Source organism: Salvelinus fontinalis, chromosome 34 (genome assembly GCF_029448725.1).
Source record: "Salvelinus fontinalis isolate EN_2023a chromosome 34, ASM2944872v1, whole genome shotgun sequence".
In the NCBI taxonomy this organism is placed as follows: Eukaryota; Metazoa; Chordata; class Actinopteri; order Salmoniformes; family Salmonidae; genus Salvelinus; species Salvelinus fontinalis.
Window position 1 is genome coordinate 6,871,438 of NC_074698.1, and position 25,628 is coordinate 6,897,065.

At 45.7% G+C, this 25,628-nt stretch overlaps 1 protein-coding gene across 3 annotated transcripts in view; it reads left to right on the forward strand.

The window, feature by feature from the left end:
• Positions 1 to 228: 228 nt before the first annotated feature.
• Positions 229 to 25,628, forward strand: part of LOC129832956 (contactin-associated protein 1-like) — a 32,027-nt gene continuing 6,627 nt past the window's right edge. For 2 of the 3 annotated variants that reach the window (XM_055897114.1, XM_055897112.1), the window contains exons 1-23: positions 230 to 928; positions 9,456 to 9,557; positions 9,873 to 10,066; positions 10,576 to 10,729; positions 11,036 to 11,239; positions 12,082 to 12,266; positions 12,566 to 12,715; positions 12,876 to 13,137; positions 13,348 to 13,497; positions 14,359 to 14,533; positions 19,201 to 19,307; positions 19,493 to 19,615; positions 20,247 to 20,450; positions 20,595 to 20,751; positions 20,852 to 20,979; positions 21,076 to 21,249; positions 21,605 to 21,823; positions 22,054 to 22,293; positions 22,478 to 22,717; positions 23,566 to 23,693; positions 23,911 to 24,004; positions 24,421 to 24,651; positions 24,787 to 24,831. In XM_055897114.1, coding sequence (XP_055753089.1) covers positions 868 to 928; positions 9,456 to 9,557; positions 9,873 to 10,066; positions 10,576 to 10,729; positions 11,036 to 11,239; positions 12,082 to 12,266; positions 12,566 to 12,715; positions 12,876 to 13,137; positions 13,348 to 13,497; positions 14,359 to 14,533; positions 19,201 to 19,307; positions 19,493 to 19,615; positions 20,247 to 20,450; positions 20,595 to 20,751; positions 20,852 to 20,979; positions 21,076 to 21,249; positions 21,605 to 21,823; positions 22,054 to 22,293; positions 22,478 to 22,717; positions 23,566 to 23,693; positions 23,911 to 24,004; positions 24,421 to 24,651; positions 24,787 to 24,831 — 3,727 coding nt within the window. In that variant the 5' untranslated portion in view covers positions 230 to 867. Of the gene's footprint in view, positions 929 to 9,455; positions 9,558 to 9,872; positions 10,067 to 10,575; positions 10,730 to 11,035; positions 11,240 to 12,081; positions 12,267 to 12,565; positions 12,716 to 12,875; positions 13,138 to 13,347; positions 13,498 to 14,358; positions 14,534 to 19,200; positions 19,308 to 19,492; positions 19,616 to 20,246; positions 20,451 to 20,594; positions 20,752 to 20,851; positions 20,980 to 21,075; positions 21,250 to 21,604; positions 21,824 to 22,053; positions 22,294 to 22,477; positions 22,718 to 23,565; positions 23,694 to 23,910; positions 24,005 to 24,420; positions 24,652 to 24,786; positions 24,832 to 25,628 lie in introns of all 3 variants that reach the window. The other variant, XM_055897113.1, reaches the window with a different exon arrangement.

A 25,628-nucleotide genomic window follows, 5' to 3' on the forward strand; every position in this document is an offset into this window, starting at 1 on the left:
TGGTGTAGCCTACTGTAGGCTACTCTCTCTTGTACAGCACAGTATTATTCTCGACCACATAATTAGGGAGCAACGGCAGACATTATAAACGTCAGAATTGTCGTCAGACTTCTGGTCTCAGGGGAGTAAGAGGCATTTGACCAAATTGATGATGCTCTCTGATAGGCTCAGTGCGCCTATGACCAGTGCGAGGCCATGAGAAGTACCGCATGCCAAGCCCACTGATATCATATGGGAGATGCCAAACCAAAGCAGTATACGAGTGTAACGATGCGGGAAAGGAACAACCGTATTCTACGACGGTAAAACGAATCGCATAAATCCTGGGTCACTAAGCTTCTGACTAGGTGTATTTGCGGAACTATTGACAACAAAGTCAAACGTATAGCGTTAAAATTATCTACTGGGAAACAGAAGTAGCTTGCTGGACAAAAAAAAGTTTTTTTTCTCTCCAACCCTTTCCTTCCTACCTTCCTTCCCCTGGACCAAAAACTATGCGGAATTCTGGAGGATCCACTGAAGTCACAGTGTCAAAGCACGCGTTGCTAGTATTTCACATCCACAAAGCGATCACAATGATCACTTTTAATTGTGTCCCCTATATGTGACCTTTATCAAAAACAATTTACATAAAATATAGCCTAGCAGTGCGCGCTCTCGGTGAAGCGCAGCATCAGCACCAGTAACTGATGCGCGTCCCCGCCCCGGCAGAGGCTACCCGAGATCCCGGGAAGAGGAGTTGGAGCTGCGCGAGTTAAAGTTGGGAAAAGGGGGGTGAAAGGATGCTACCGTGCCCTGTGGATAGGAGAACACAATCGACGATCTAATTAACATAGCATGTGCGGAGACGCGTGTCCTCTGTAAAGGATGTTTTGCAAAATATTGAGCATAAGCCTTTTATTTTGGGGTTTTCAAGAATGCTCATCACGTAAGTCTTGTGAAACAGTAATGGTCATTTCTGTCAGTGTCTTGTCCTTCGTTAGCCTATTGCTTTCAGATGAATTAAATAGCCTAAGCCTGTATATGCAGCATATCGATAACAATATTGACATAAAAGGGGATTCATTGTAAAAAATGTGAATCAAGAAAGAAGTGGCTTAAACCTCTGGGCAATAGGTGCATCTAGTCTTTGAAGGGCAGAACATCTGATTTGAAATGACCAATAATCATCAAAACATTGTATAAGGGTTAACGATGGCTGTTATGTTTTACACAGTTGCATATTCTATATATTTTTGTTTTGAATTCTGAGGAAAGTCAAGTGGCATGTTTCCTGCGGGCTGAGGGCGCGCGGCGGTTACAGTCTCGTACTGGGCTTTCTGCATTGCAGTGCTTTCTCGCGCCAGCGTGCAAGTTTCTGCATTGCATGGTTCATTTCCCGCCCACCTCTCTAGCACTCTGTAACGGTCATGCCAAATTAACACTGTGACATAGAGAATATCCCAAACTGTGTGTTAATGATGGCTCTGAAAATTTGGTTTATTATCTGTAAAAGCAAAAGGAATGATTAGAGCCGTGTACTAACCTGCCTGCCGCGTGCGGGACCACCCCACTGCAGTACTTTCGCAGAGTGTGTGCTCATCACCTGTCCGCGAGCAAAACGTCCCCTTCATGTATGAACACGCATGACGCGGCAAAAATTCCTAATAGGAATTCCGTGATCAATGACGTATATCGTTTTTTAATAGTCGCTTTTGACGTGGTTGTACAGCAGGGTATAACATGCAAGGTCATAGAGAGATAGATTTGAGATGCATGTGGGGTAAAACTTGGCGGTGGTGTCTTTTTCCATACATCAATGTCGAAACGATTACCTCAGAAGATCTGAACTGCATTGATCATGAATGAATTAAAGGCTGCAGCGTGATTCACCAAGCAGTTAAAAAAAGAGATGGGGTGGAGGGGGAGGGAAAGGGAGAGAGGGGGGTTGGTGGGTTACCTGACACCATGATATTTGGATGTACCATGTAAAGGTCTAAACTTGTGAAAAACATTGTTACTTCACTTCATATCACTGCATATAGTACAGTAAACAGAGCAGGTCGTTTGTCTTTCTCTCTCTAGGCTATATTAGGGATTACTAGTGAATACTTGCCCCAGTGCCCTCTTGGTGCTGTGGTGGTGTTAGCCTACTGTAAGAGGATCACACAGGCAGGCTACCCTGCGCTGCTGGACTATCAGATAGAGGGATTAAGGTGGGAATTAAATATCTGTGGCATTTGGGTGTGATATTGTGGTGAGTTGTACTGTATGTCCATGTAGGGTACATTTGGTTGTATGAAGACGTTGTGAACACTTGTTATGGTCATGTGGTGCAACATGTATTTTTTGTTGTGGTCTCACATGGATTCCATTTTGGGTAACTAGGTGGTGTTATAGAATTTGTGTGTGTGTGTTGGGGTAACCACACAGTTTTTCTAGATGTGCTTACACCAGTAGAGTATTTGGCATTTTGTTCTGTGGTCTATTGCGTTTCTACTGTATGCCTTCAGTATTCAGGGAAGTTGGTTGTAAGTACTGGCTATTATGGGTGTAGTATCACACTACAGTGTTTGGAAGCTGACTGGTTTACTGTGTTGGTGTTGTGGTGATTTACCCCCTGTAGTTTGGCCTGGCGGCCTGTGTATCTGGGTGCTGGCAGGCATTTGAGGCAGTGCCCACGACTTAGGCTGCGAGTCAGGCAGGCAGGCAGGCATATACTCTACATCTGCTGTGGATGGGATGTGAGGTACACAGTGGAACTGAGCCAGATTAAAACGGAGACTCCATTCCTGGGACATGGTCATCTGGGGTGGGGCTAACACACAGCATTGCTGGAGCACTCCTACTATGCTACTGCCCTTGCATACTGCTGTGTGTGTGTGTGTGTGTGTGTGTGTGTGTGTGTGTGTGTGTGTGTGTGTGTGTGTGTGTGTGTGTGTGTGTGTGTGTGTGTGTGTGTGTGTGTGTGTGTGTGTGTGTGTGTGTGTGTGTGTGTCACAGGAGATTGGTGGCACCTTAATTCGGGAGAACGGGCTGATGGCAATGACTGGAGCGGAATCAGTGAAATGGTATCAAATACCACATGATTTCCATGTGTTTGATTCCATTCCATGTGCTCCGTTCCTGACATTACTATGAGCCGTCCTCCCCTCAGCAGAATCCTGTGGTGTGTGTGCATGTATGTGTTTATTACTGTGAAAATGTGTATGTGTCTGTTTGTATGTGTGTGCACTGATGTGTGTTGTTCCGTCTTGGTGTGCTGCCCATGAATCTCCAGTCCTCACAGAGACTAGGTGTGTGTGTGTGTGTGTGTGTGTGTGTGTGTGTGTGTGTGTGTGTGTGTGTGTGTGTGTGTGTGTGTGTGTGTGTGTGTGTGTGTGTGTGTGTGTGTGTGTGTGTGTGTGTGTGTGTGTGTGTGTGTGTGTGTGTGTGTGTGTGTGTGAGTGTGGGGAATTGATATGGAGGATAGAGGTGCACCAGTGAGGAAACTTTGTTCGGTTCTATTCTTAGACAGATATACAATGCTGTGGGATGATGGTCCTGTATATGAGATGATTTGGGGCTTTGATGTCTTTCATATTTAGATTTTTTTTAATTTTTACTTTTCCTCTTTCCTCCGTGTCGCCAGGCAGACTCTCCCCACTGTGAGGCCTGACTTTGGCTATGAATAATTCAAAATCTGCACTCTAACACGCACCAACCTGCCTTTCACTCTGTGTGCCACACAACCCCATTACAAAAAAAAATCTGGCATTTAACATTAGGATTATTGGCTCCTAACCATACATACCAACCAAAAAGCAGAGATATTCATCACACTGTACATCATTTATCATGGGCCACTGCATGATGTGTCCGGAGGAGGCTGTTTCAATATGCACAGAAATTGTGATGTGTCAGCCCAGACAGCCCCAGCCCCTTGCAGCCTCTCCATCCCACAGTAACACTAGACTGATGCGTCAGCATCTCTGATATGCCGGCAGCAGCTCTTCACACTTATGGCCAACTGAACCAAGCCATTCCCTTAATGATTGATGGATTGAGAGAACCCCTGGGGGTGGTGTAGAGAGAGAGAGAGAGAGAGAGAGAGTGCGAGAGAGAGAGAGAGAGAGAGAGTACGAGAGAGAGAGAAAGAGAGAGAGAGAGAGAGAGAGAGAGAGAGAGAGAGAGAGAGAGAGAGATGTACAGACTCAGTGAGCATAGCCTTGCTATTGAGAAAGGCCGCTGTAGGCAGACCTGGCTCTCAAGAAAAGACAGGCTGTGCACATTGGCCACAAAATGAAGTGGATACTGAGATGCACTTCCTATCCTCCTGCCAAATGTATGATTATATTAGTGACACGTACTCAGATTACACAGACCCTCAAAGAATTCGAAAAAACAAACGCAATTTTGATAAACTCCTATATCTATTGGGTGAAATACCACAGTGTCCCATCACAGCAGCAAGATGTGTGACCTGTTGCCACAAGAAAAGGGCAACCAGTGAAGAACAAACACCATTGTTGTCACGCCCTGACCGTAGAGATCCTTATTTTTCTCTATGGTTAGGTCAGGGTGTGACTCGGGTGGGAAAGTGTATGTTTTCTATTTCTTTGTTTTTGGCAGCTGTCTATGGTTGTCTCTGATTGGGGATCACTAATAAGTTGTCATTTTCCTTTTGGGTTTTGTGGGATCTTGTTTTCTGTTTAGTGTTTCTGCCTGACAGAACTGTGCGCTTTTTTTTTCACGTTTGTTATTTTTTGAAATAAAAGAATCATGAACACTTTCCATGCTGCACCTTGGTCCGGGCATTCTACAAACGAGAGCCGTAACAGAAGATCCCAACAAAAACGGACCACGCTGCGTGGCCAGGATGAGTGGACATGGGAGGAAATCCTGGATGGAGAAGGACCCTGGACGCGGGCTGGGGAGTATCGCCGTCCAAGGGAGCAGATGGAGGCAGCGAGAGAGGAACGGCGACTATACGTAGAGTTAGCTCAACGACGAATGCACGAGAGGCAGCCCCCAATTTATTTTGGGGGGGGGCACACGGGGAGATTGGCGGAGTCAGGGTTTAGACCTGAGCCAACTCCCTGTGCTTACCGTGGGGAGCGAGTGACCGGTCAGGCACCGTGTTATGCGGTGATGTGCACTGTGTCTCCAGTGCGCTTTCACAGCCCGGTGCGCTCTGTGCTAGCTCCCCGCATTTGCCGTGCTAGAGTGGGCAATCAGCCAGGAAAGATTGTGCCGGCTCAGTGCTCCTGGTCTCCGGTGCGTCTCTTCGGCCCAGGATATCCTGCGCCAGCTCTACGCACAGTATCCCCAGTTCGCCAGCACAACCCTGTGCGGCCTGTGCCAGCTCCCCGCACTTGCCGTGCTACAGGGGGTATTCAACCAGGACACGTTGTGCCAGCTCTACGCTCCAGACCTCCAGAGCGCCTTCACTGCCCAGTGTATCCTGCGCCGGATCTACGCACTATGCCTCCAGTGCGCCTTCTTAGCCCAGTGCGTCCTGTGCCAGCTCTCCACACTCACCGAGCTAAAGTGGGTATCCAGCCAGGACACGTTGTGGCAGCTCCACGTACCAGGCTTCCAGTACGTCTCCTCAGTCTGGTGAGACCTGTTCCGGCTCCATGCACGAGGCCTCCAGTGACGATCCATGGCACAAAGCCTCCAGCGACGATCCAGGGCACGAAGCCTCCAGCGATGATCCATGGCCCGGAGCCTGCAGCGACGGTCCATGGCCCGGAGCCAGGAGCGACGGTCCCCGGTCCGGAGCCTGCAGCGACGGTCCCCGGTCCGGAGCCTGCAGCGACGGTTCCCAGTCCAGAGCCTCCAGCGAGGGTCTGCAGTCCGGAGCTTACAGGGGGGGTTCCTAGCCTGGAGTCCCCGAGGACGATCTACGGTCCAGAGGTCCCGGCGACGATCTCTGCACCAGAGGCGCCACTGAAGTGGGGGAGCCTCAAGCGGAGCGGGGTCTGCGTCCCGCTCCGGGGCCTCCACCGAGAGTAGATGCCCACCCGGATACTCCCCTATAGGTTCAGGTTTGCGGCCGGAGTCCGCACCTTTGGGGGGGTTACTGTCACGCCCTGACCTTAGAGATCCTTATTTTTCTCTATGTTTGGTTAGGACAGGGTGTGACTCGGGTGGGAAAGTCTATGTTTTCTATTTCTTTGTTTTTGGTCAAGTGTGGTTCCCAATCAGAGGCAGCTTTCTATCGTTGTCTCTGATTGGGGATCACATATAAGTTGTCATTTTCCTTTTGGGTTTTGTGGGATCTTGTTTTCTGTTTAGTGTTTCTGCCTGACAGAACTGTGCGCTTTCGTTTTCACGTTTGTTATTTTGTTTGAGTGTTTTTTGAAATAAAAGAATCATGAACACTTTCCATGCTGCACCTTGGTCCGGTCATTCTACAAATTGTAAATACAACCCATTTTTAAGTTGATTTATTTTCCCTTTTGTACTTGAACTATTTGCACATATTATGACATTTGAAATGTCTTTATTCTTTTGGAACTTCTGTGAGTGTAATGTTTACTGTTAATTTGTATGGTTTATTTCACTTTTGTTATTATCTACTTCACTTGCTTTGTCAATTTTAACATATGTTTCCCATGCCAATAAAGCCCTTAAATACAATTTATGAGAGCGAGAGAGGGAGGAGAGAAAGAGAGAGAGAGGGAGAGAGAGAAGTAGCATGATTGAGAGAGGGGGTGAGAGAGAAAGAGATGGAGAGAGAGAGAAAAAAATAAGAGGGAGAGAGAAGAAAAGGAAGAGAGAGCGGAGGGTGGAATGTTCTGGATAAGCTCTGGGTACATCTTTTAGTAACTGCGACACAGCGACACCCACTCGAGAGGCATTTGAGATAAGAGATCAAATGAGAGGAAGAGAGAGAGAAGGTGTTAGGTAAGGCGCTCCCTCATGATTTTGGCTCAGGAGAGAGAGAGAGAGAGAGAGAGAGAGAGAGAGAGAGAGAGAGAGAGAGAGAGAGAGAGAGAGAGAGAGAGAGAGAGAGAGAGAGAGAGAGAGAGAAGAGGCGTGCTGAGTGAGATGTGGGGATAGGTGATGTGAGGAGAGAGAAGAGGGTGGAGGGAAGTTTGGAGTCGGATGGAGGGGGTAGAGGAAGAGAGAAGAGCATCCTTTCAGTAGGGGGTGGGCGTTGAGTGGCAAGGCCTGGGTTAACCTCCAGCAGTCCTATTGGTTCTCTGCTTTCTCTATGCCTTTAATACCTGTCGTTCTTCTCCACCCATTACAACCCTCTCCACTGCTCACCACGGAAATTAACACAAATCTATGTTCCTTAAACTGGAAGTAAACTTCAACTTCTATGAGTGTAGGGTTAGTTATATGCTTTGTTGTTGGAGTTAGCTGAAGAATCATTGACTTGACTAACAAACTATAGGCAGCAATTGTACTTCATGACGTACTTCATTAACAGTGAGTTCTCATTCTGTAATGTCTGCAGGAGAGGATCAGGGGACATGGCCAGAAAGGTCACCCAGTCCAGACTCAGATACCCAGACAGAGACAGTATACTATAACACTCAAGGTCAAAGGCAGCACATGTCTCTGGCTCAGCTGATTTCTAACCACCTGAATGGACTTGTCCTTGGATGACAGCGTTCACGGTCCCGTGACAGATTGAGCTGTTTTGACGGTGGGGAATGAAATGGAAGGTGTTTAGGCTCAGAGTGAGTGGCATAGTGTACTACTGACTGTTGTGACATGGACCTCTCTGCCTGACCAGTTCAATCATACTGTGGGGTAGTATGGAGGGTCCAGAGATAAGGTTTAATTCTTCAGCTGAGGTTATTCCCTGATAGTTGTTCCTGTTTGAGCTCTTCCGCTCCGACGCTCCTGTCTCCATTTAATTTCTCCCTCTTCAAGAGGTGTCCTAAAGATGAGTCTACACCCTCCCTCCCTCCCTCCCTCCCTCCCTCCCTCCCTCTGCAGCCTGAATACTAATCCTGCGAACGTCTCCCTTTTTTTTCCGACCTCTCTTTGTCGTTCCCTGTCTCCCTCCCTCATCGGTTTGATCTCAGAGAAGGCTGTATTAATAGAAGCTACAATGGTGAAACTAGTTTTAAACAACAACCGTGTCACAGAGAGGATTACTCCCAAGACATACGGGTGGGGGGCATTGTTTTAGCCTCCCCAGGTTTTATACTGTGAGATTTGGGGCTCTCTTTCTTTCCCCCCTTGTCTTTTTCTCTCTCTCCATCTTCTCAGCCTGTTTGTCCATCTATCCCTCTATCTATTCCCTTTCTACCTATCGACATGACTCTGAGCTGGGCGGAGGAGTAACAGACATGTTATGACATTGCAGAAGATACGGCAGTATTTTCTAGTGACCGTGGCGAGGACATAGTGGGTTTATCTGTGCCAATGACAAGATTAGGCAGAATTATAGTGATTCCTAATTGCTGAGGTTATTTATCGAGTAGGGGGGGGCGGCGGATGAGACATACGGTTGATGAGACGATGAGGGAACGCCTCTGATTTATTTTGCTGCTATCTGTCCACTAGGCACCCATAGAATAACACCAGCTATCTCCCTGAGAGACAGTCAGTATCATTAACTGCATACTATTTCATGCAAAACAGATCACACACACACACACACACACACACACACACACACACACACACACACACACACACACACACACACACACACACACACACACACACACACACACACACACACACACACACACACACACACACACACACACACACACACACACACACACACACACACACACACACACACACACACACACACACACACACACAAACAGACACACACACTCGCACCGTTCATTTCCAAATGTGTTTGCAAAGCTGAAAGCCCTCTGCATATTCCATTTATTTCTTTAGCTCAATAAAAAGGGGACGGGTGGAGGTTCTCTTCTTGATAACGATCATTCATCTCACAGGCACAGTGGAGAAAATACTTACTGGCTTCTGGTTTCATGCCCGACTCAAACCACCATCCATTACTGCTGAAATAAAGACATTAGTTAGGTCTCTGCATCTTTATCTGGGAGGATTGATGGTTAGATTCATCAGTACAGCTCCACCTGTTCTTAAGGAGCCATTTTATACTGTAGCATTACAGATGACTGCACCATGCACTGTGCAGATGGGAGGTCATATTGTGGAATGGTTATTACAGCACACCACAGAGAGGCCAAATTAGTCTGTGCTTTTATTTTCCTGCCTCTGAATGTAAATCAGACTTTTTTGAATGACCATAGCTTGTGCCCAGCTACAGGACAGATTATGCAATGCCTAATTAGTTGCAATCCAACGTCTGTCCATTATCTGTGTGAGGAGAGGCACCACTAGACGTGTTGGGTTCTGTTCAGCGGAAATCCCTGATGTTATCATGTGATTTGAACGGTTTTGGAGAATGATGTATTGTGTAGTCCGAGTATTACTGTAATCTCTGTGTTTAACCACCTCTTCTCTCTCATATTTTGTCCTAGATGAATGTGTTGATCCCCTGGTATCTTCGCTCTATGCCAACTCCTTCTTGGCCTCTTCCAGATATAACTTTTTGTACTCGGCCAACTTTGCCAAATTGTATGGTTAGTTTTCTACTTCATTGATTCATTTGTTGTTTTATGTCTCTATGTAGACTAGTTGGTGTTGTGTATGTGATTGGATGATTTATGTTGTGTATATTGCCTATTATCTACAGTGTGTGTGTGTGTGTGTGTGTGTGTGTGTGTGTGTGTGTGTGTGTGTGTGTGTGTGTGTGTGTGTGTGTGTGTGTGTGTGTGTGTGTGTGTGTGTGTGTGTGTGTGAATATTTCCTATATCTATGTGTGTGTTTTGTGTGTAATGAAGTCAGAGTGTGAGTTCTGGTTGATGACGTGTGTGTGTGTTGCGTTCCTCCTCCAGGAAGCAGTGGCTGGTCCCCGTCCCCCCGGGACAGACAGCCCTGGCTGCAGATTGATCTGAAGAGGAAGTACCGCATCCAGGCCATCGCCACCCAGGGCACCTTCAATTCCTATGACTGGGTCACCAAGTACACCCTTCTCTATGGTGACCGCCCCGACTCCTGGACGCCTTACGTTATGAAAGGAGGGAACTCGGTAGGGAGGGGAGAGGGGGAGGGGGGGTTTAACGGGATAATTTACTCAAATGATTTATTATTTGCTCTCAGCTTGAAAGTTCTCTACAGGCTATGAGTGACTGGTAGGAAGATGATTAAATTATGACATTTGAGTGAACTATCCATTTAGGTTGGGGTCCGTCAGGTCAAAAAAACTGTCATTCAAATGTAATCCTTGGCAGTCTGTTCACACTGGGCACAGACTTCAAATCAATGTCTATTCCGCGTTGTTTCAACGTAATGTCATTGAAATTCATTGAAATAACGTGGAAACAACGTTGATTCAACGAGTGTGTTCCCAGTGGGTTGTTTGATTTCATGTTCATTTTAGAAATGTTCACCCCAGAGTAACAGTTAGAGACAACATTACCACATTATCCCTCAGTGAGAGAGTCTGACAACACTAATCTGTTTATTGGTGAATGAATAACTCTTCTTCTCTCTATCTCTATTTCTCTCTCTCTCTCTCTCCCCCTCTGCTGTGCACAGACAATGCCTGGGAACTGGAACTACCACCAGGTGAAGAGGAATGTGTTCCACTATGCCTTCACAGCCAAACACATCCGCCTCCTGCCCCTGGGGTGGAACACAGAGAATGGAGGCAAGATTGGCGTCAGGCTGGAGGTGTTTGGCTGTGCTTACGGTGAGGACATCTTTCAGAATCAGTGTAACTATCATTTGCTGTCGGAGTCTTCTTCGAAATCTCAAGATAGCACACTCAACAGTCGTGCAACTAACACAGTTGACAGTCAGTAACAAACCTCAACAGTCAATTGAGTCGACCCTCACAACTCAATGACACCAACGTCAAACAGTATCTATCAACCATCTATCTACACCATATCACAGGAACACTTTTGAGCCTCTCAACCATTTGAATCTTCATAGGATCACAAATGTGCCATTCAACCTCTAACATCTAACCACTTTCCCCTTCTCTCTCGGCCAGACTCCTACGTGATGCAGATGAACGGGGACGACTCGGTGGCCTACATGTTCCCAGGGAAGAGGTTCCGGACCCTGCAGGACCATTTTGCCGTGAACTTTAAGACCCTGGAGCAGGACGGGCTGCTGCTACACAGTGAGGGAGTCCAGGGAGACATCTTGACCCTGGAGCTGAGGAAAGGACGCCTCGTCCTCACCATCGGCCTAGGTAGGATCAGCTGGAATGCATGGGGTACGGCTGGGCAGAGACTCTAAACTGGTCAGAGTGCTGTATGCCATGGATGGAGGACAGATAAGAAGCACTCTGACCAGTTGGTCTGTGAAGGATCAAATCGAATAAATGGAAGTCAAAGGAAATGTAATCTGTTTATTGTCATAAACACAAGATACAGGATACAATGAAATGCTTAATGGAACATAAATATTCATGTGTGGGGTGATTATACAATCTGATAGGCTGGGATATGACTTAGGGCACAGGTGTCAAACTCATTCCACGGGGGGCCGAGTGTCTGCGGGTTTTCGCTCCTCCCTTGTACTTGATTGATGAATTAACATCACTAATTAGTTAGGAACTCCCCACACCTGGTTGTCTAGGGCTTTATTGAAAGGAAAAACCAAAAACCTGCAGACACTAGGCCCTCCGTGGAATGAGTTTGACACCCCTGACTTAGGGGTTCAGTTTCCTAGATTAGATTCAATTCTCTTTACTGGATGAAAAACAGGGCGTGAATATCCCTGTCAATCCTCCATTACTGCTGAAGCAGACATTAGGCTTCTGTATCTGTGAGGAGAACTCAGGTTGGTATAGCCATTACTTCAGCTCCACCTTCTCTAAAGGAAACATTTATAGGAAAATGTGTACACGCGTAACGGTAAGTCGCTTTGGATGAAAGCATCTGCTAAACGGCATACAGTATAGCTATAGCTTGAACTATAGCGAACTGTAGCGAACTATAGCGAACTTGATTGTTGAGTGAGTTTTACCCAGGAGTACTCCCATCATCCTATCAAATTCTTACGTCATTCATTTCCGTTCTCCTATCAAAGGAAGCAGTATGGTCAACCAGGTGGACGGTCGGACCACAATGACCGTTGGCAACATACTAGATGACCAGCACTGGCATTACGTCACCATCAAGCGCTACGGTCGACAGGTCAACTTCACAGTGGACGCCCACACTGAGACGGCCATTAGCAATGGAGATTTCACCTATATAGACCTGGACACTCAGGTTGGTCGTAGAACTAGACATGTCTGGACATGTTTTTTGTTGTTGAACATTAGAAGGTAGTGGGTCTGGAGAGTTTGGAGTCAGGCTTGTGACAGGAATGAAGCGGTCATTGAAGGGGTCAATGGTCGTAGACAGGGGTCAGCCTCCTATTTACCTGGCGCCTGCTAGTCATTCAGGGTGTACTTTGTTGATATACACATGATCTAAACCTACAAATAAATGTGTGCCTTTGAGTATAATATTCCATTGATCATAAGGGTACATGTATCTAAGTTATTCCTCTGCTGGTACTCTCCTAGATGTTTGTGGGCGGAGTGATTGAGCCCAATGTGCCCCACCTCCCAGAGGTTCCTAACTTCCGTGGCTGCCTGGAGAACGTCTTCATCAACGGGATCAACGTCATCAACATGGCCCAGGACCAGGAGCCTGAGATACGCATCCCTCGGCAGGTGTAGCTTCTCATCAGACTTCACCTCTGCATCACGTACTTGTTTACCTACACACACACACGATTTACCTGTGACCTACAGTGATGTTGCTAATCTTTCTTCCGTAGTTAGTTGTAAATGCAATTATTCCTTCCTCGTACCTCGTGTTCTTTTCTCTCAGAAGAAGATGCACTACGCGTGCCGTGACATCCTGTGGAAACCCATGACCTTCGCCGGGCCCAACAACTACCTGCAGGTGCCTGGGTTCTTCAGGAAGCCTCGGATGTTTGTCAAGTTTAAGTTCCGTTCCTGGGACTACACAGGCCTGCTGATGTTTACACGCTTCGCTGACGACCTGGGAGCCTTGGAGCTGGGCCTAAGTGAAGGACAGGTCAATGTCACACTCTTTCAGCCAGGCAAGAAGAAACTACAGTTCGCAGCAGGTGAGCCAAAATGTGGAACTGAACTCACCCTGCCTCGTTAATAAATTCTTACCCTTCTACAAATTATAAGTAATGTGCAGAACATTTGTTGAGAGGGTAGAAGAGGCAGCTTTGGCAAATGAATACTGTATTATGTTGCATTCATACCGATTGCTCATTCATTACATCTAAAGATGTTCTAATATTGTTTCCGTTTGTTCTCCTCTTCAGGTTACCGTTTGAATGATGGTTTCTGGCACACGGTAGACGTAGCAGCCAGGGACAACCTACTGTCCATCACCATAGATGAGGAGGAGGGCTCTCCGCTGAAAATCACCAACCCCTTCACTGTCCGCACAGGGGATCGCTACTTCTTTGGAGGTGAGCTGTTCACCACACCTGTTCTGGCACTTCACTTTACTGTTCCCAACATCAACATACATTACCTTAGCAACCACTGGAGGTGAGCTGTTCATCACACCTGTTCTGGCTCTTCAATTTACTGTTCCCAACATCAACATACATTACCATAGCAACCACTGGAGGTGAGCTGTTCACCACACCTGTTCTGGCTCTTCACTTTACTGTTCCCAACATCACCATACATTACCATAGCAACCACTGGAGGTGAGCTGTTCACCACACCTGTTCTGGCTCTTCACTTTACTGTTCCCAACATCAACATGCATTACCATAGCAACCACTGGAAGTGAGCTGTTCACCACACCTGTTCTGGCTCTTCACTTTACTGTTCCCAACATCAACATGCATTACCATAGCAACCACTGGAAGTGAGCTGTTCACCACACCTGTTCTGGCTCTTCACTTTACTGTTCCCAACATCAACATGCATTACCATAGCAACCACTGGAAGTGAGCTGTTGACCAGACCTGGGGTACATGCCAAATGGCACTCAGTTCCCAATTCCTATAGTGCACTACTTTTGCTCTTATATACCAGAACACTGTTTATCTACATAATTTGTTTAATATTTGATTTGTTTGTCATTTAGCAGACGCTCTTCTCCAGAGCGACTTACAGGAGCAATTAGGGTTAAGTGCCTTGCTCAAGGTCACATCAGCAGATTTATCACCTAGTCAGCTTGGGGATTTGAACCAGTGACCATTCCGTTACTGGCCCAACGCTTTTAACCGCTAGCCACCGTTTTGATGTTCTCACTATCAAAATGACAACCCAATAGGAACATATCTTCACACCTCCCTCTGTGCTTTGATCCTCAGGGTGTCCGAAGACGAACAACACGATCAGGAAGTGTGAGACCAAGCTGAACCACTTCCACGGCTGCATGCAGCAGATCTTTATCGACAACGAGCCGGTGGACATCGACATCATCCTGCAGCGACGCTGGGGACGCTACGCTGAACTGTTGCTGGGCACCTGTGGTATCACTGACAGGTAGGAGGCATCAGTGACAGAGCAGAGGGAGGGGGGCATCAGAGACATATATGAGGAGGAGGAGGTTGGCAGAGGGGCAGGGGCACAGACTAAGATACTATGGTTTGTTTGCAACAGGCTAGACCAGGCCTGGGCAATTCTTTTCCATGGAGGGCAACAGAATATATTTTTGCCATCGCGGGCCAGAATCATACTTCATGTGTATGACTTTATTGACAGATAAATCTACTCTAAATCACATCCAAATATGCTACTTATTTTACTTTTTTAACATGCACAGAAATAAATCACATCCATGTTCTCCTTTTGGTAGGTATTTTCTTTATTAAAACAGGCAATGAACTACACGGAGGGAAAAGTACACTGTGCATTCAGTACCACGGACAGAACTCTTGTTAACGGTTATGCACAAAAACACAAGACAGAGAGAGCGCTCAACATTACATTTAAACTACTCAATCAGTGTGAGGAGTGAAGTCTCTGATGGGCATCGACTAGAGCAGTGAAATCGGGTATAGTTTCTGACGTCGCTATGTGCATGACTGCTGAGAGGTGAGAGTCAGTAAGAGATAATCTGTGCCTTGACTTGTTATATTTCATCACTGAAAATGTCTGTTCACATACATAGGTTGACCCAAACAGTACAAACATCTTCTGAACATGACTCTTAAACTTTGGAAAGTTTTGTTCATCAAGAGATGCATAGAACCTTGTCAGTGACATTGTCAGTAGGAGCGTCATCCACATTGAAGGTGAAAGGAGAGGAAACCAACAACGTCATTTTCCAACACTTTGAAATCCTCAAAACGACGAGAAAACTCACAGTTTAAAGCATGTAGCAGTGATGTATACTTTTCCCACTGGTCATCTGATAGGGAACAGACTAATAGTGTCGGAAGGTGGGTGAGATTGTTGGCTTCTACTTGGTGGGTCAGGAGGAGTAATTTTCCCTTGAAGGCTTTGACAAGGCTGTGTCACACCCTGATCAGTTTCACCTGTCCTTGTTATTGTCTCCACCCCCTCCAGGTGTCGCTTGTTATCCCTGGTGTATATATCCCTGTGTTTCCTGTCTCTCGGTGCCAGCTCATCTTGTATGGTCAAGTCAACCAGTGTGTTTTTCCCGTGTGCATTCCTTTTTCTATTCTCTTTTAAGAGTCCTCCCGGTTTTGACCCTTGCCTGTTTTCTGGACTCTGTACCTGCCTGCCCTGACCTTGAGCCTGCCTGCCACACTGTACCTCCTGGACTCTGAACTGGTTTTGATCTTTTGCCTGTCCACGACCATTCTCTTGCCTACCACTTTTGGATGTAATAAATATCATACTCAAACCATCTGCATCTGGGTCTCGCCTTGTGTCCTTATAGGCTGTACATCTGATGTGCAAAAAGGCCCTTCCCTTGTAGTTTGGAATTCAGTTCATTCCTGAGGGCCATGATGTCCATGGTGAAGGCAAAATCAGCCAATCATTCTTTATCTTGCAGTTGAGGGAAATCCACGTATTATCCTTTCATTTGCAAAAACTCAGCAATCTCTGACTTCAGGTTCCACACCCTTTTAAACACCTTCCCCAAACTCAGCGATCTCACGTTTGTGTGGTAGGGGAGATCTGCATGACCCGACTCTGTCTCTTCCAACAGTGCGACTGTCATGTTCCTGACCTTATTTCCTTTGTTCAGTCTTGTTTAGTTAGTCAGGACGTGAGCTGGGTGGGCATTCTATGTTATGTGTTTCTATGTTGGGTTTATTGTTTGGCCTAATATGGTTCTCAATCAGAGGCAGGTGTTTGTCATTGTCTCTGATTGGGAACCATATTAAGGTTGACTGTTTTCACTGTTTGTTTGTGGGTGATTGTTGCCGTGTCTGTGTTTGTTTGTCACACGGTACTGTTTTTGTTCGTTTATTGTTTTGTATTTTGTCAAGTGTTTTTCGTCTTCGTTTAAATAATTAAAGTATGTATTCAAACCACGCTGCGCTTTGGTCCGATCCTTGCTCCTCCTCAGACGAGGAGGATTACAACGAGCGTTACAGCGACAAACTGCCTGTGGTTTAAAGATTTTGTTCTTATGAAGTTTACCACTTTAGTGACTGTATCCACAACATGGCTTATTTACAGAACACATTTACAGAGCACCTCCCGATGAATAATGCAATCATTTTCTGATCTGGGTTCAGCTCAGCTACTTGATTTTGTATCCTTTTCAAAAGGCCAATGTTTTTTTCCTGTCAAGTTTGGGCACCCATCAGTGGTCACACTGGATAACTTTTCAAAACTCAGTCCCAGCTTTGCCACACACTTATTAATTAACCTCCAATAAATCTTTCCCTGTGGTTGTGCTCTTCGTTGACTGCACTGAAGCAAGCTGCTTTGTAATTTCAAAGTCTGGGTTTATGCCTTGTAAGAATATCAGCAACTGCACCGTGTCACATGCACCACTGTTCTCATCCAGGGCCAATGAGATATAGGTGAAATCCTTTACCTTGTCTTTCAACTGTTTTTCATATTCTCTGTGATGTCCTCAACACACCGTGACACTGTTCGTCTTGACAGGGAAACATTTTCAAACAGCTCTTTCTTGTTGGGGCAAAGTATTGCTGCAGTGTCTATGTTTAGCAATTTTGTGGGACAGTATATAGCTATCTCTCGCAATTCCGTCGTTTGCTGAATGCAGTTTTGTGAAAAGTCCCTGCTTCTTTTGCAACTGAGAAAGCAACTCTTTCGAAGCACTTGCCCTCTGCTCAGAAGACATTCCTATATTTCTCTGCATGCTTCGTCTGGAAGTGTCGGGACAAGTTGTAGTCTTTCAAGACAACGATGCTTTCTTTGCAGACTAAGCACACAGCTTTCCCTGATACCTCAATAAAGAAATATTTCGATGTCAACTCTTGCTGGAACCCCCTACATTCATTGTCTACTTTCCTTTTCTTTGAAATCTTTGAAAAACTCATTTTTTTTGGCGCAATTTCTAGCTAGCTACTATTTGTAACTGTGACGTGTGTGTCAGCCTGTCAGTCAGTCTGTCCTCGTGCAGTTGTTATTTATACGTGCCTTCAAAATAAATGTCCCACAAGCGGCGGGAGTTAAATCATTACACAAAGGTGAGTATTCATTAGGCTTTTAATTTGAATAACAAATACGTTTTTCAAAACTTTACTATCGCAAATTCTTTACGTTATCTGAGCATGTTTCCGCGGGCCGTATTGAATCAGGTCGTGGGCTGCATACGGCCCCCGGGCTGCCCTTTGCCCAGTTCTGGGCTAGACAGTAGTAGCACAAGGGCAAAGGTTACATACAGTATCCATGATGAATCCATGGGTAAACTGATTGGATGCATTCTAAACGCTATACTCAGCCTTGTAATATCAGTGGAGTGCAGAGATAGCGTTGGAATGTTCCATCCTGATTCCTGATGGACCAATGTGACAGACAGAGTCAAGGCTCATTGCAATAGGGATGAATCATTCTGAGTTGGCCTCTCATCTCAGCCCCTATGGCAGACTTATAACACTCAGACACCTCCAGGAGATGACAGGGGCTATGCTCAGTTGAATACACCTGCCTGGACAGGGAGGATTTTTTACACCAGAGTAGGTTCCTTGATATGGTATCCTAGGTATATGATATAACGTTTTTTTGACGGCCACGCCACATGTAACCTCTCTCACTGCAAAACGTTTGCGAGATCAACATTTTAGAAAAATGTCAGTGTAATGCCACGTAAACTTCAGTCCACAGTTTTCTACAATCAACCCTGTCTCATCTTCCACTTCTCCCCTCCTTTTTTTATGAAAAAGATTCAGGAGGAGCGCCATTTTGTGTACTAGTATGTATTCTTATCGCATGCTTGCATCAGTATGTTACGTATTCATCTGCTTTATGATTTATGATACTTTCCCGGCGCCTGCTCTGTTTCACGAGGGAATCAGCATGACTATGTCTGTTGAGCAGTCAACCTGGGTGGTTCAGAGTCTTCCTGGTTTCCTGGTGTTTCACAGTATTTTCACACACAGTTTTTGAGCTATAGTTCGATTCAGAGTTCTATTATTTGTGACATTGTATTTTTTTTCGTTTGTTTCGGGTTGGTTTCACATTGCCAAATATCAAACAAACAAAAATTCCTAACCAAAACCACGTGTCCATGTAAGCCGTTTATTTATTGGACAAAAATGCTCACGTTAAATCCATCTATGATTATCATCAAGCATCACTTGTGTGCCCCAATCTTCATATTAATTTGGCTTTGGTCTTCCAACAACATGCGGGAGGAAACAGCGCAATAACCGCTCTAGCTACAACGTGAATAGCCTATATTCAGTATCCTACTGTATATCCCCGCTATTAGCCCCCGTCTCCCCTAATCTGCATCGAATGCGCTCATAAATGCGCTGGTTTTCACAGAATGTTTCAAATATCTCAAATTAAGATGCTGTGTGCTTTTCATCAAATGCTCGCAGTCAAACAACCAATAATACTGCCCGACTGTTTTGTCATTAGGGGGTATTGTGTGTAGATAGTTGAGGGAAAACAATCATTTAATCCATTTTAGAATAAGGCTGTAACATAACAAAATGTGGCCAAAGTCAAGGGGTCCGAATACTTTCCGAATGCACTGTACATGCCCCATTTCACTTTTCACTTTTACCCACACTTCTGCATGGTATGTCCTCTAGATGTACTCCAAACCCCTGTGAACACGAGGGCAGATGCATCCAGTCCTGGGATGACTTCATATGTCTGTGTGAGAACACAGGCTACAAAGGGGAGGTGTGCCATATGTGTGAGTATTTCCTGCGAGAGCGTAATGTTGTTTACGAGTACTAATGACAGCGTGTTGTCGTAGCCTCACCAGTGTAACAACCAGTTTGTTGAGGCCTATATACTCCGGTAGTGTGAGACAGACCCATGTCATCATTAAAACCTTGCTGGTGTAAGTTAAAATACGACTTCTCTCTTCCCCAACAGCGGTCTACAAAGAGTCGTGTGAGGCCTACAGACTTACTGGCAAATCCTGGTCAGGGAATTATACCATAGACCCGGACCTGAGCGGACCCTTGAAACCATTCGAGGTGTACTGCACGATGAAATGTGAGTGACTGGCTTTTCAAATGTACTTTCTACATTCATAAAATGTACTAGCATACTAGTTATATTTTACCATCTGACCAACATGACTCCATGGTGGATATCGAACATAGCGGTAGTCAGTGCTTACAGTACCTTTCCGAAATGGACTGTTATTGAACATGTTGAGGCAGAGACCCTGATATGAAACTGTGTTCAGGTTGAGGTGAATGTTGACTGTATGTTCCATGAGGAATGAGAAGGCTACAGCAGCAGCAGAGGAGACGGCAGGGCCATCTGTTGGATGTTGATCATGTAATAATGAACTCCACCAAGGACAATGGAGAACCAGTTTGGGGCCAGATCAGTAATTGGTTGTGGGGACAGAGTATTCTCCATCCAATCCTATCCAATTAACCGAAACCTATTACTGTAGGTTCCATATAAATCCCGTAGATTAGTCAGGGTCTACTGCGTTAGAGCTGTCTTTGATAATATCAGATCTCTGGACAGAGCATGGCACAAAAACAGATTCCTCAGTAGTAGATGTGCTCTCTCTCACGTTGTCTCTCGCTAGTTTTCTCTCTCTTTCTCACTTACGCAATCATACATTTTTACCCTTTAATGTCAACCCCTTCCTTGTCTGTTGACAAAGCCGACAAGGCATGGACGATAGTGATGCATGACCGTATCGACGGCATCAAGGTGACCGGTAGCACGGTGGACCGTCCTTACATAGGAGACGTCAACTACTGGAATGCCTCCTGGGACGATGTCTCAGCACTGGCCAACACCTCCATGTACTGTGAACAGTGGATCGACTACTCCTGCTACAAGTCACGCATCCTCAACACGCCCAGTGAGTAGGAGTGGTTAGGGCCTATGGGAAATGGTAGCTATTGAAAGCACCTGAATCTGTACCTGTTTGTATATATATCATAGAACATTTCAATGATTAAATCATAATAATCACATTCCTTTGCTCTATTGTCATGTCATTCAGATGGGAGACCGTATAGTTTCTGGATTGGTCGAAATAACGAGAGTCACGAGTACTGGGGCGGGGCTTTCCCTGAGAGTGGGAAGTGTGGCTGTGCTATCAACCAGACCTGCACTGACGCCAGGTTTCACTGTAACTGTGACGCTGACTACCGCCAATGGTGAGAGAGACAGGATTTGAAAGACTCTTTTCTATAACATTTAGAAAAGTGTTTTCATAGATTGATATACATTACTGTACAAATGGAACCTGTTGTGCAGGTACTCAGACAAGGGCTATCTGATGTGGAAAGACCACCTCCCAGTGAGGAAGGTGGTGGTGGGGGACACCAACAGGACCGGGTCGAAGGCCCACATCAGCCTCGGGCCCCTACGTTGCCACGGCGACAGTGAGTTGTAGTAAAACCATTCTGCGGTATATAATTTGTCAAATGATTGTTTATCGTGGGTCTGGTTTGGATCTCATGGCCTCTTTGTCTTCACAGGGAGCATCTGGAATACCATATCGTTCACCAAGCCAACCTACATCGAGTTCCCCACCTTCAGGCCAGGCAGCACCGTCGACATCTCCTTCCACTTTAAAACCTACCGCCCCCACGGAGTCTTCCTGGAGAACTCAGACGACTGGCTCCGTAACTTCATACGCATTGAGCTCAACAGTAAATTACCACAGATTACCTAGTGTGAATCATAGGAAATTACTCATATAATATACACTATTTAAAAGACGCTTTTCTCCAAAGCGACTTACAGTCATGCGTGTATACAATTTACATATGGTTGGCCCCAGCGGGAATCAAACCCACAACCTTTGGCATGGTAAGTACCATGCTCTACCGACTGAGCCACATAGGACAAAGGCAGGAAACGTTATTCCCGAATTACAATTTCCGTGCAATGAAACTTCATGAATGAAAATGTTTACAAATGATATTATCAATATTTTCCTGTATTTATTTCTATAATATGTTTCATCCCTCATTCTGTTTTGTCTCTTCTTCATCCTTCTCCCAGCCACCCAGAACCTGGTCTTCATATTCATGGTGGGAGACGGCATCCTCAACGTGACGCTACGCTCGCCGGTGCCTCTAAACGACAACGAGTGGCACTTTGTCCAGGCAGAGCTCAACGTGAAGTTGGCCAGGATCAAAGTGGACTACCAGCCATGGGCTGTGAGACGCTTCCCTGGCCAGACCTTTGTCACCATGGAGTTCACCCACCCTCTCCTCGTGGGTACGTCACCTGGCTGCTGGGGCTGGGGAGGGCGGGGTGGTAGTTGACAAGGATTTTGGACTTCTCCCGTTAATGTAGTCCACTCCTATGAGTTTAAACAGCACTACAGCACGGGAAACAGATGTTTTTTTGTTCTTATAACGAACACTTATGTATTCTTCTTAATCCAAAATGCTAAACTTTGCAATGTAATGATTAACTGATGATTAACTGTCTCCCAATATATCCAGGCGCAGCCAATCGCACGCTGTGGCCATTCCTGGGCTGTCTCCGAGGGTTACGAATGAACGGTGTAACCCTTAACTTGGAAGGCAAAGCGAATGAAGAACAGGGTATACGGCGGAACTGCACGGGCCAGTGTCTGAACGCGACCATACCGTGTCGAAACGCCGCCCAGTGTATCGAGGGCTACGCAGCCTACACCTGTGACTGCGGCAACACTGCCTTCGACGGATTCTACTGCCACAAAGGTGAGCTCTACACAGGTTACATCGGTTATTCATGGAGCCCCAGAATCACTAAGACTGCCTTAAGCACACTGGGTTACAGTAACAAAAACCTTGATTTATTTTTGACAGTGTTGGCGATAACCACAAAGTTTCATAATCGAAATGGGCATTTAAGCTCAACTTGATCCTGTTTGTAACCCCTTAGACATTGGGGCCTACTTTGAGATAGGCTCGTGGTTACGCTACAACATCAGAAAGAAGCCTACGACCAATGAGGAGTGGTGGGCTAACTGGCTGGACCCCCACTACCACAACTTCAGCCTGGGCTACAACGACACCAGTGATGAGATCGAGTTCAGCTTCAGTACCTTCCAGACGCCGGCTGTACTGCTCTACATCAGCTCTTTCGTCCAGGACTACATGGCTGTCATCCTGAAGAAAGATGGTAGGACCGCTCGGCAGGGAGGAGCGCTTTATCATTATGGGTTATCGTGGTTAAGATTCAAGGCAGAGAGTGTTCGTTTGAACTGGCTTTTAAATGAAGATTTTACTGTCCCTGATTGAAGTTGGATTAGTGTATGTTCCACGGGAGGCTGCTGAGGGGAGGACGGCTCATAATAATGGCTGGAAGGTTGCAAATGGAATGACATTCCACTGATTCCGCTCCAGCCGTTACCACGAGCCTGTCCTCCCCGATTAAGGTGCCACCAACCTCCTGTGCTATGTTCTTTAGTCATCCCATTTATTTGAGTGGAAACACAAAACAAAGATAGGCCTTGGACAAAAATATATCACTGTACTTTACAATCTTTTTAATAAATTTTTTCTTTAACTAAGCAAGTCAGTTAAGAACAAATTCTTATTTACAATGACGGCCTACCAAGAGGCAAAAGTCCTCCTGCGGGGACAGGGGATGGGATTTATTTATTTTTAATTGGGGGGGACAAAACACACATCATGACAAGAGACACCACAACACTACATAAAGAGATACCTATAATACAACAACATAGCAAGGCAGCAACACATGACAACACAGCATGGTAGCAACACAACATGACAACAACATGGTAGCAACGCAACATGGCAGCAGCACAACATGGTAGCAGAACAAAACATGGTACAAACATTATTGGGCACAGACAACAGCACAAAGGGCAAGAAGGTAGAGACAACGATACCTCACGCAAAGCAGCCACAAGCCAAACTCCTCACAATAGTTCATGGAAATATAATGTTTTAATGCATTACGTTATGAACTGTGGAGTGAATTGTTGCACCATCCCTCCACAGGAACCTTAGACATGAGGTATAGGTTGGGTTTGATTACCCACAAGTACCAGTTGTCCTTCAGGAACCTGGCAGATGGATACCCCCACTACGTCAACATAACCAGACACAACAGGACCATCAGGACACAGGTGCGCTGATGCTCCACCCCAATGTCTACACCTGTTAACACTACCTGCCTCCTTCACCACAGTTTAAAAGTCAATCACAAATCAGGATTGTCTGGTACCACATTGCTTGGTTTGTAACTTGTGTGCATTTGTGTATTTTCAGTCTTTGACTTATTTGTTCATGTTTATGGTTGTGTGTGAACATCAATGTGTTTGTGGTGATGTGTGTAACTCCCAGGTGGACTACATGGAGCCGATAGTGGAGAAGATCACCCTAGTGGAGGACGGAAGATTTGACTCACCCAAGAACATCTTCCTGGGGAGAGTGATGGGTAATTTACATTTCACCCCCCCAGCTGAAACATTTCTGCTTTCCTCTTGAGAATTGATTTGGTCACACTTTATTTAGATAGTCCGGAGAGTCCATCTGTAGGTGCTCTACAGATGGTCATACTATCGACAAACTATCTGTTGATTAACAACTGCTTGCTAAGGTTATGGTTACAGTTAGGGTTAGAATAATGGTTAGGGTAAGAGTTAAGTTTAGGGTTAGCATAAGGGTTAGGGTTAGGAACTAGGGTTTGTAGATAGTTGAAATGTTACTGATAGTCTTTAGAGCATCTACAGATGGACTATCCAAATAAACTGTTACCCATGGAGGTATCAGTTGTCCCACTGTAAGTCTGGGAAATAGTTGAGGTGGATGTGCACATTGTAACTCCTCTGTCCCTCTCTCTAACCCACTCAGAGGTGGGTGACATTGACTATGAGATCCAGAGGCATAACAGTCCTGGTCTGGTGGGCTGTATATCTGGGGTGAGGTACAACATCTACGCCCCTCTTAAGACCCTCTTCCGGCCGAACGAGACGGAACCGCCGGTCACTGTGCAGGGCTTCGTCTCCGAGTCTAACTGTGGGGCCTTCCCTCCTGTCCATGGATATGTCCCCTGGGAGGCGGACCACTGGTTCACTTCTATAGGTGAGACGACATATCCCAGAAGCCTTCAGTAGATCTACTTTACACGGGACTACATATCCCATCAGCAATCATGACCTAGTGATGATAGTATGTTCCCCATAATAACATCATTTACTGTATTTTTTTTCATTTCAGAATACATCTATATCCACGATGACCTAGGCCTGTTTTGGTTGACAGGTAAGTCTTTACTGCTTACGATTCACAATAATGTGAATCATTTCTCATTAAACTATACTTTGATGATTTTTGTGAAATCTATTAATGTAAGTGTTCATCTGTTGTCTGCCATCTGTGAGTCCTGACCTTAGTTTACCTCAAGATTCAGATTAAGCCTCCTCTCACTCTCTCCCTCTCTCTCTTCCTCTTGCTACCTCTCCCTCTCTCTTCCTCTTGCTACCTCTCTCTGTCTCTCTCCCGCTCTCTCTCTTCCTCCTGCTCACTCTCTCTCTCCCCTACTGACACAGATCGGCAGTAGTTGAAATTCTCATTTTTATTTTCCTAAAATCCCCTAATCCTAAAATCTGAGACTATCAGATTCCAGAATAGGCTTTACGTCCTCACGCTAAAAGCAAAAAATGTGACATGTACCAGAACAAATGCTGGAACGTAGAAGGATATTTTCTTGTCTGCTGAATATGAGAGGCGAAGGAAGCCCAGGACTAGACAGCAGCTCAGAGAGTCTGTAGTCTGTACTCTATCCCTGTCTGAGATCCTCACTGGATCAACTATATTTAGAGCTGCCCCTCCCTCCACTATTCATCACAGATATATGCTTCAGCTTAATGTACTGGATAAATCTGTACTGGGGTGTTATGGTAACACAGAACATCTGAGTTTGATTTCTGATGTCTGGGCCGGTCCTGCCGTTCCCTTGCCGACCTCCTCCAGTTATTGGACATCATTTGAGATGGATGGCTCCCTCATAACAATATGTGGCTGTATAAGAAATGATACCGCTTGTCTCTAAAGGGAAG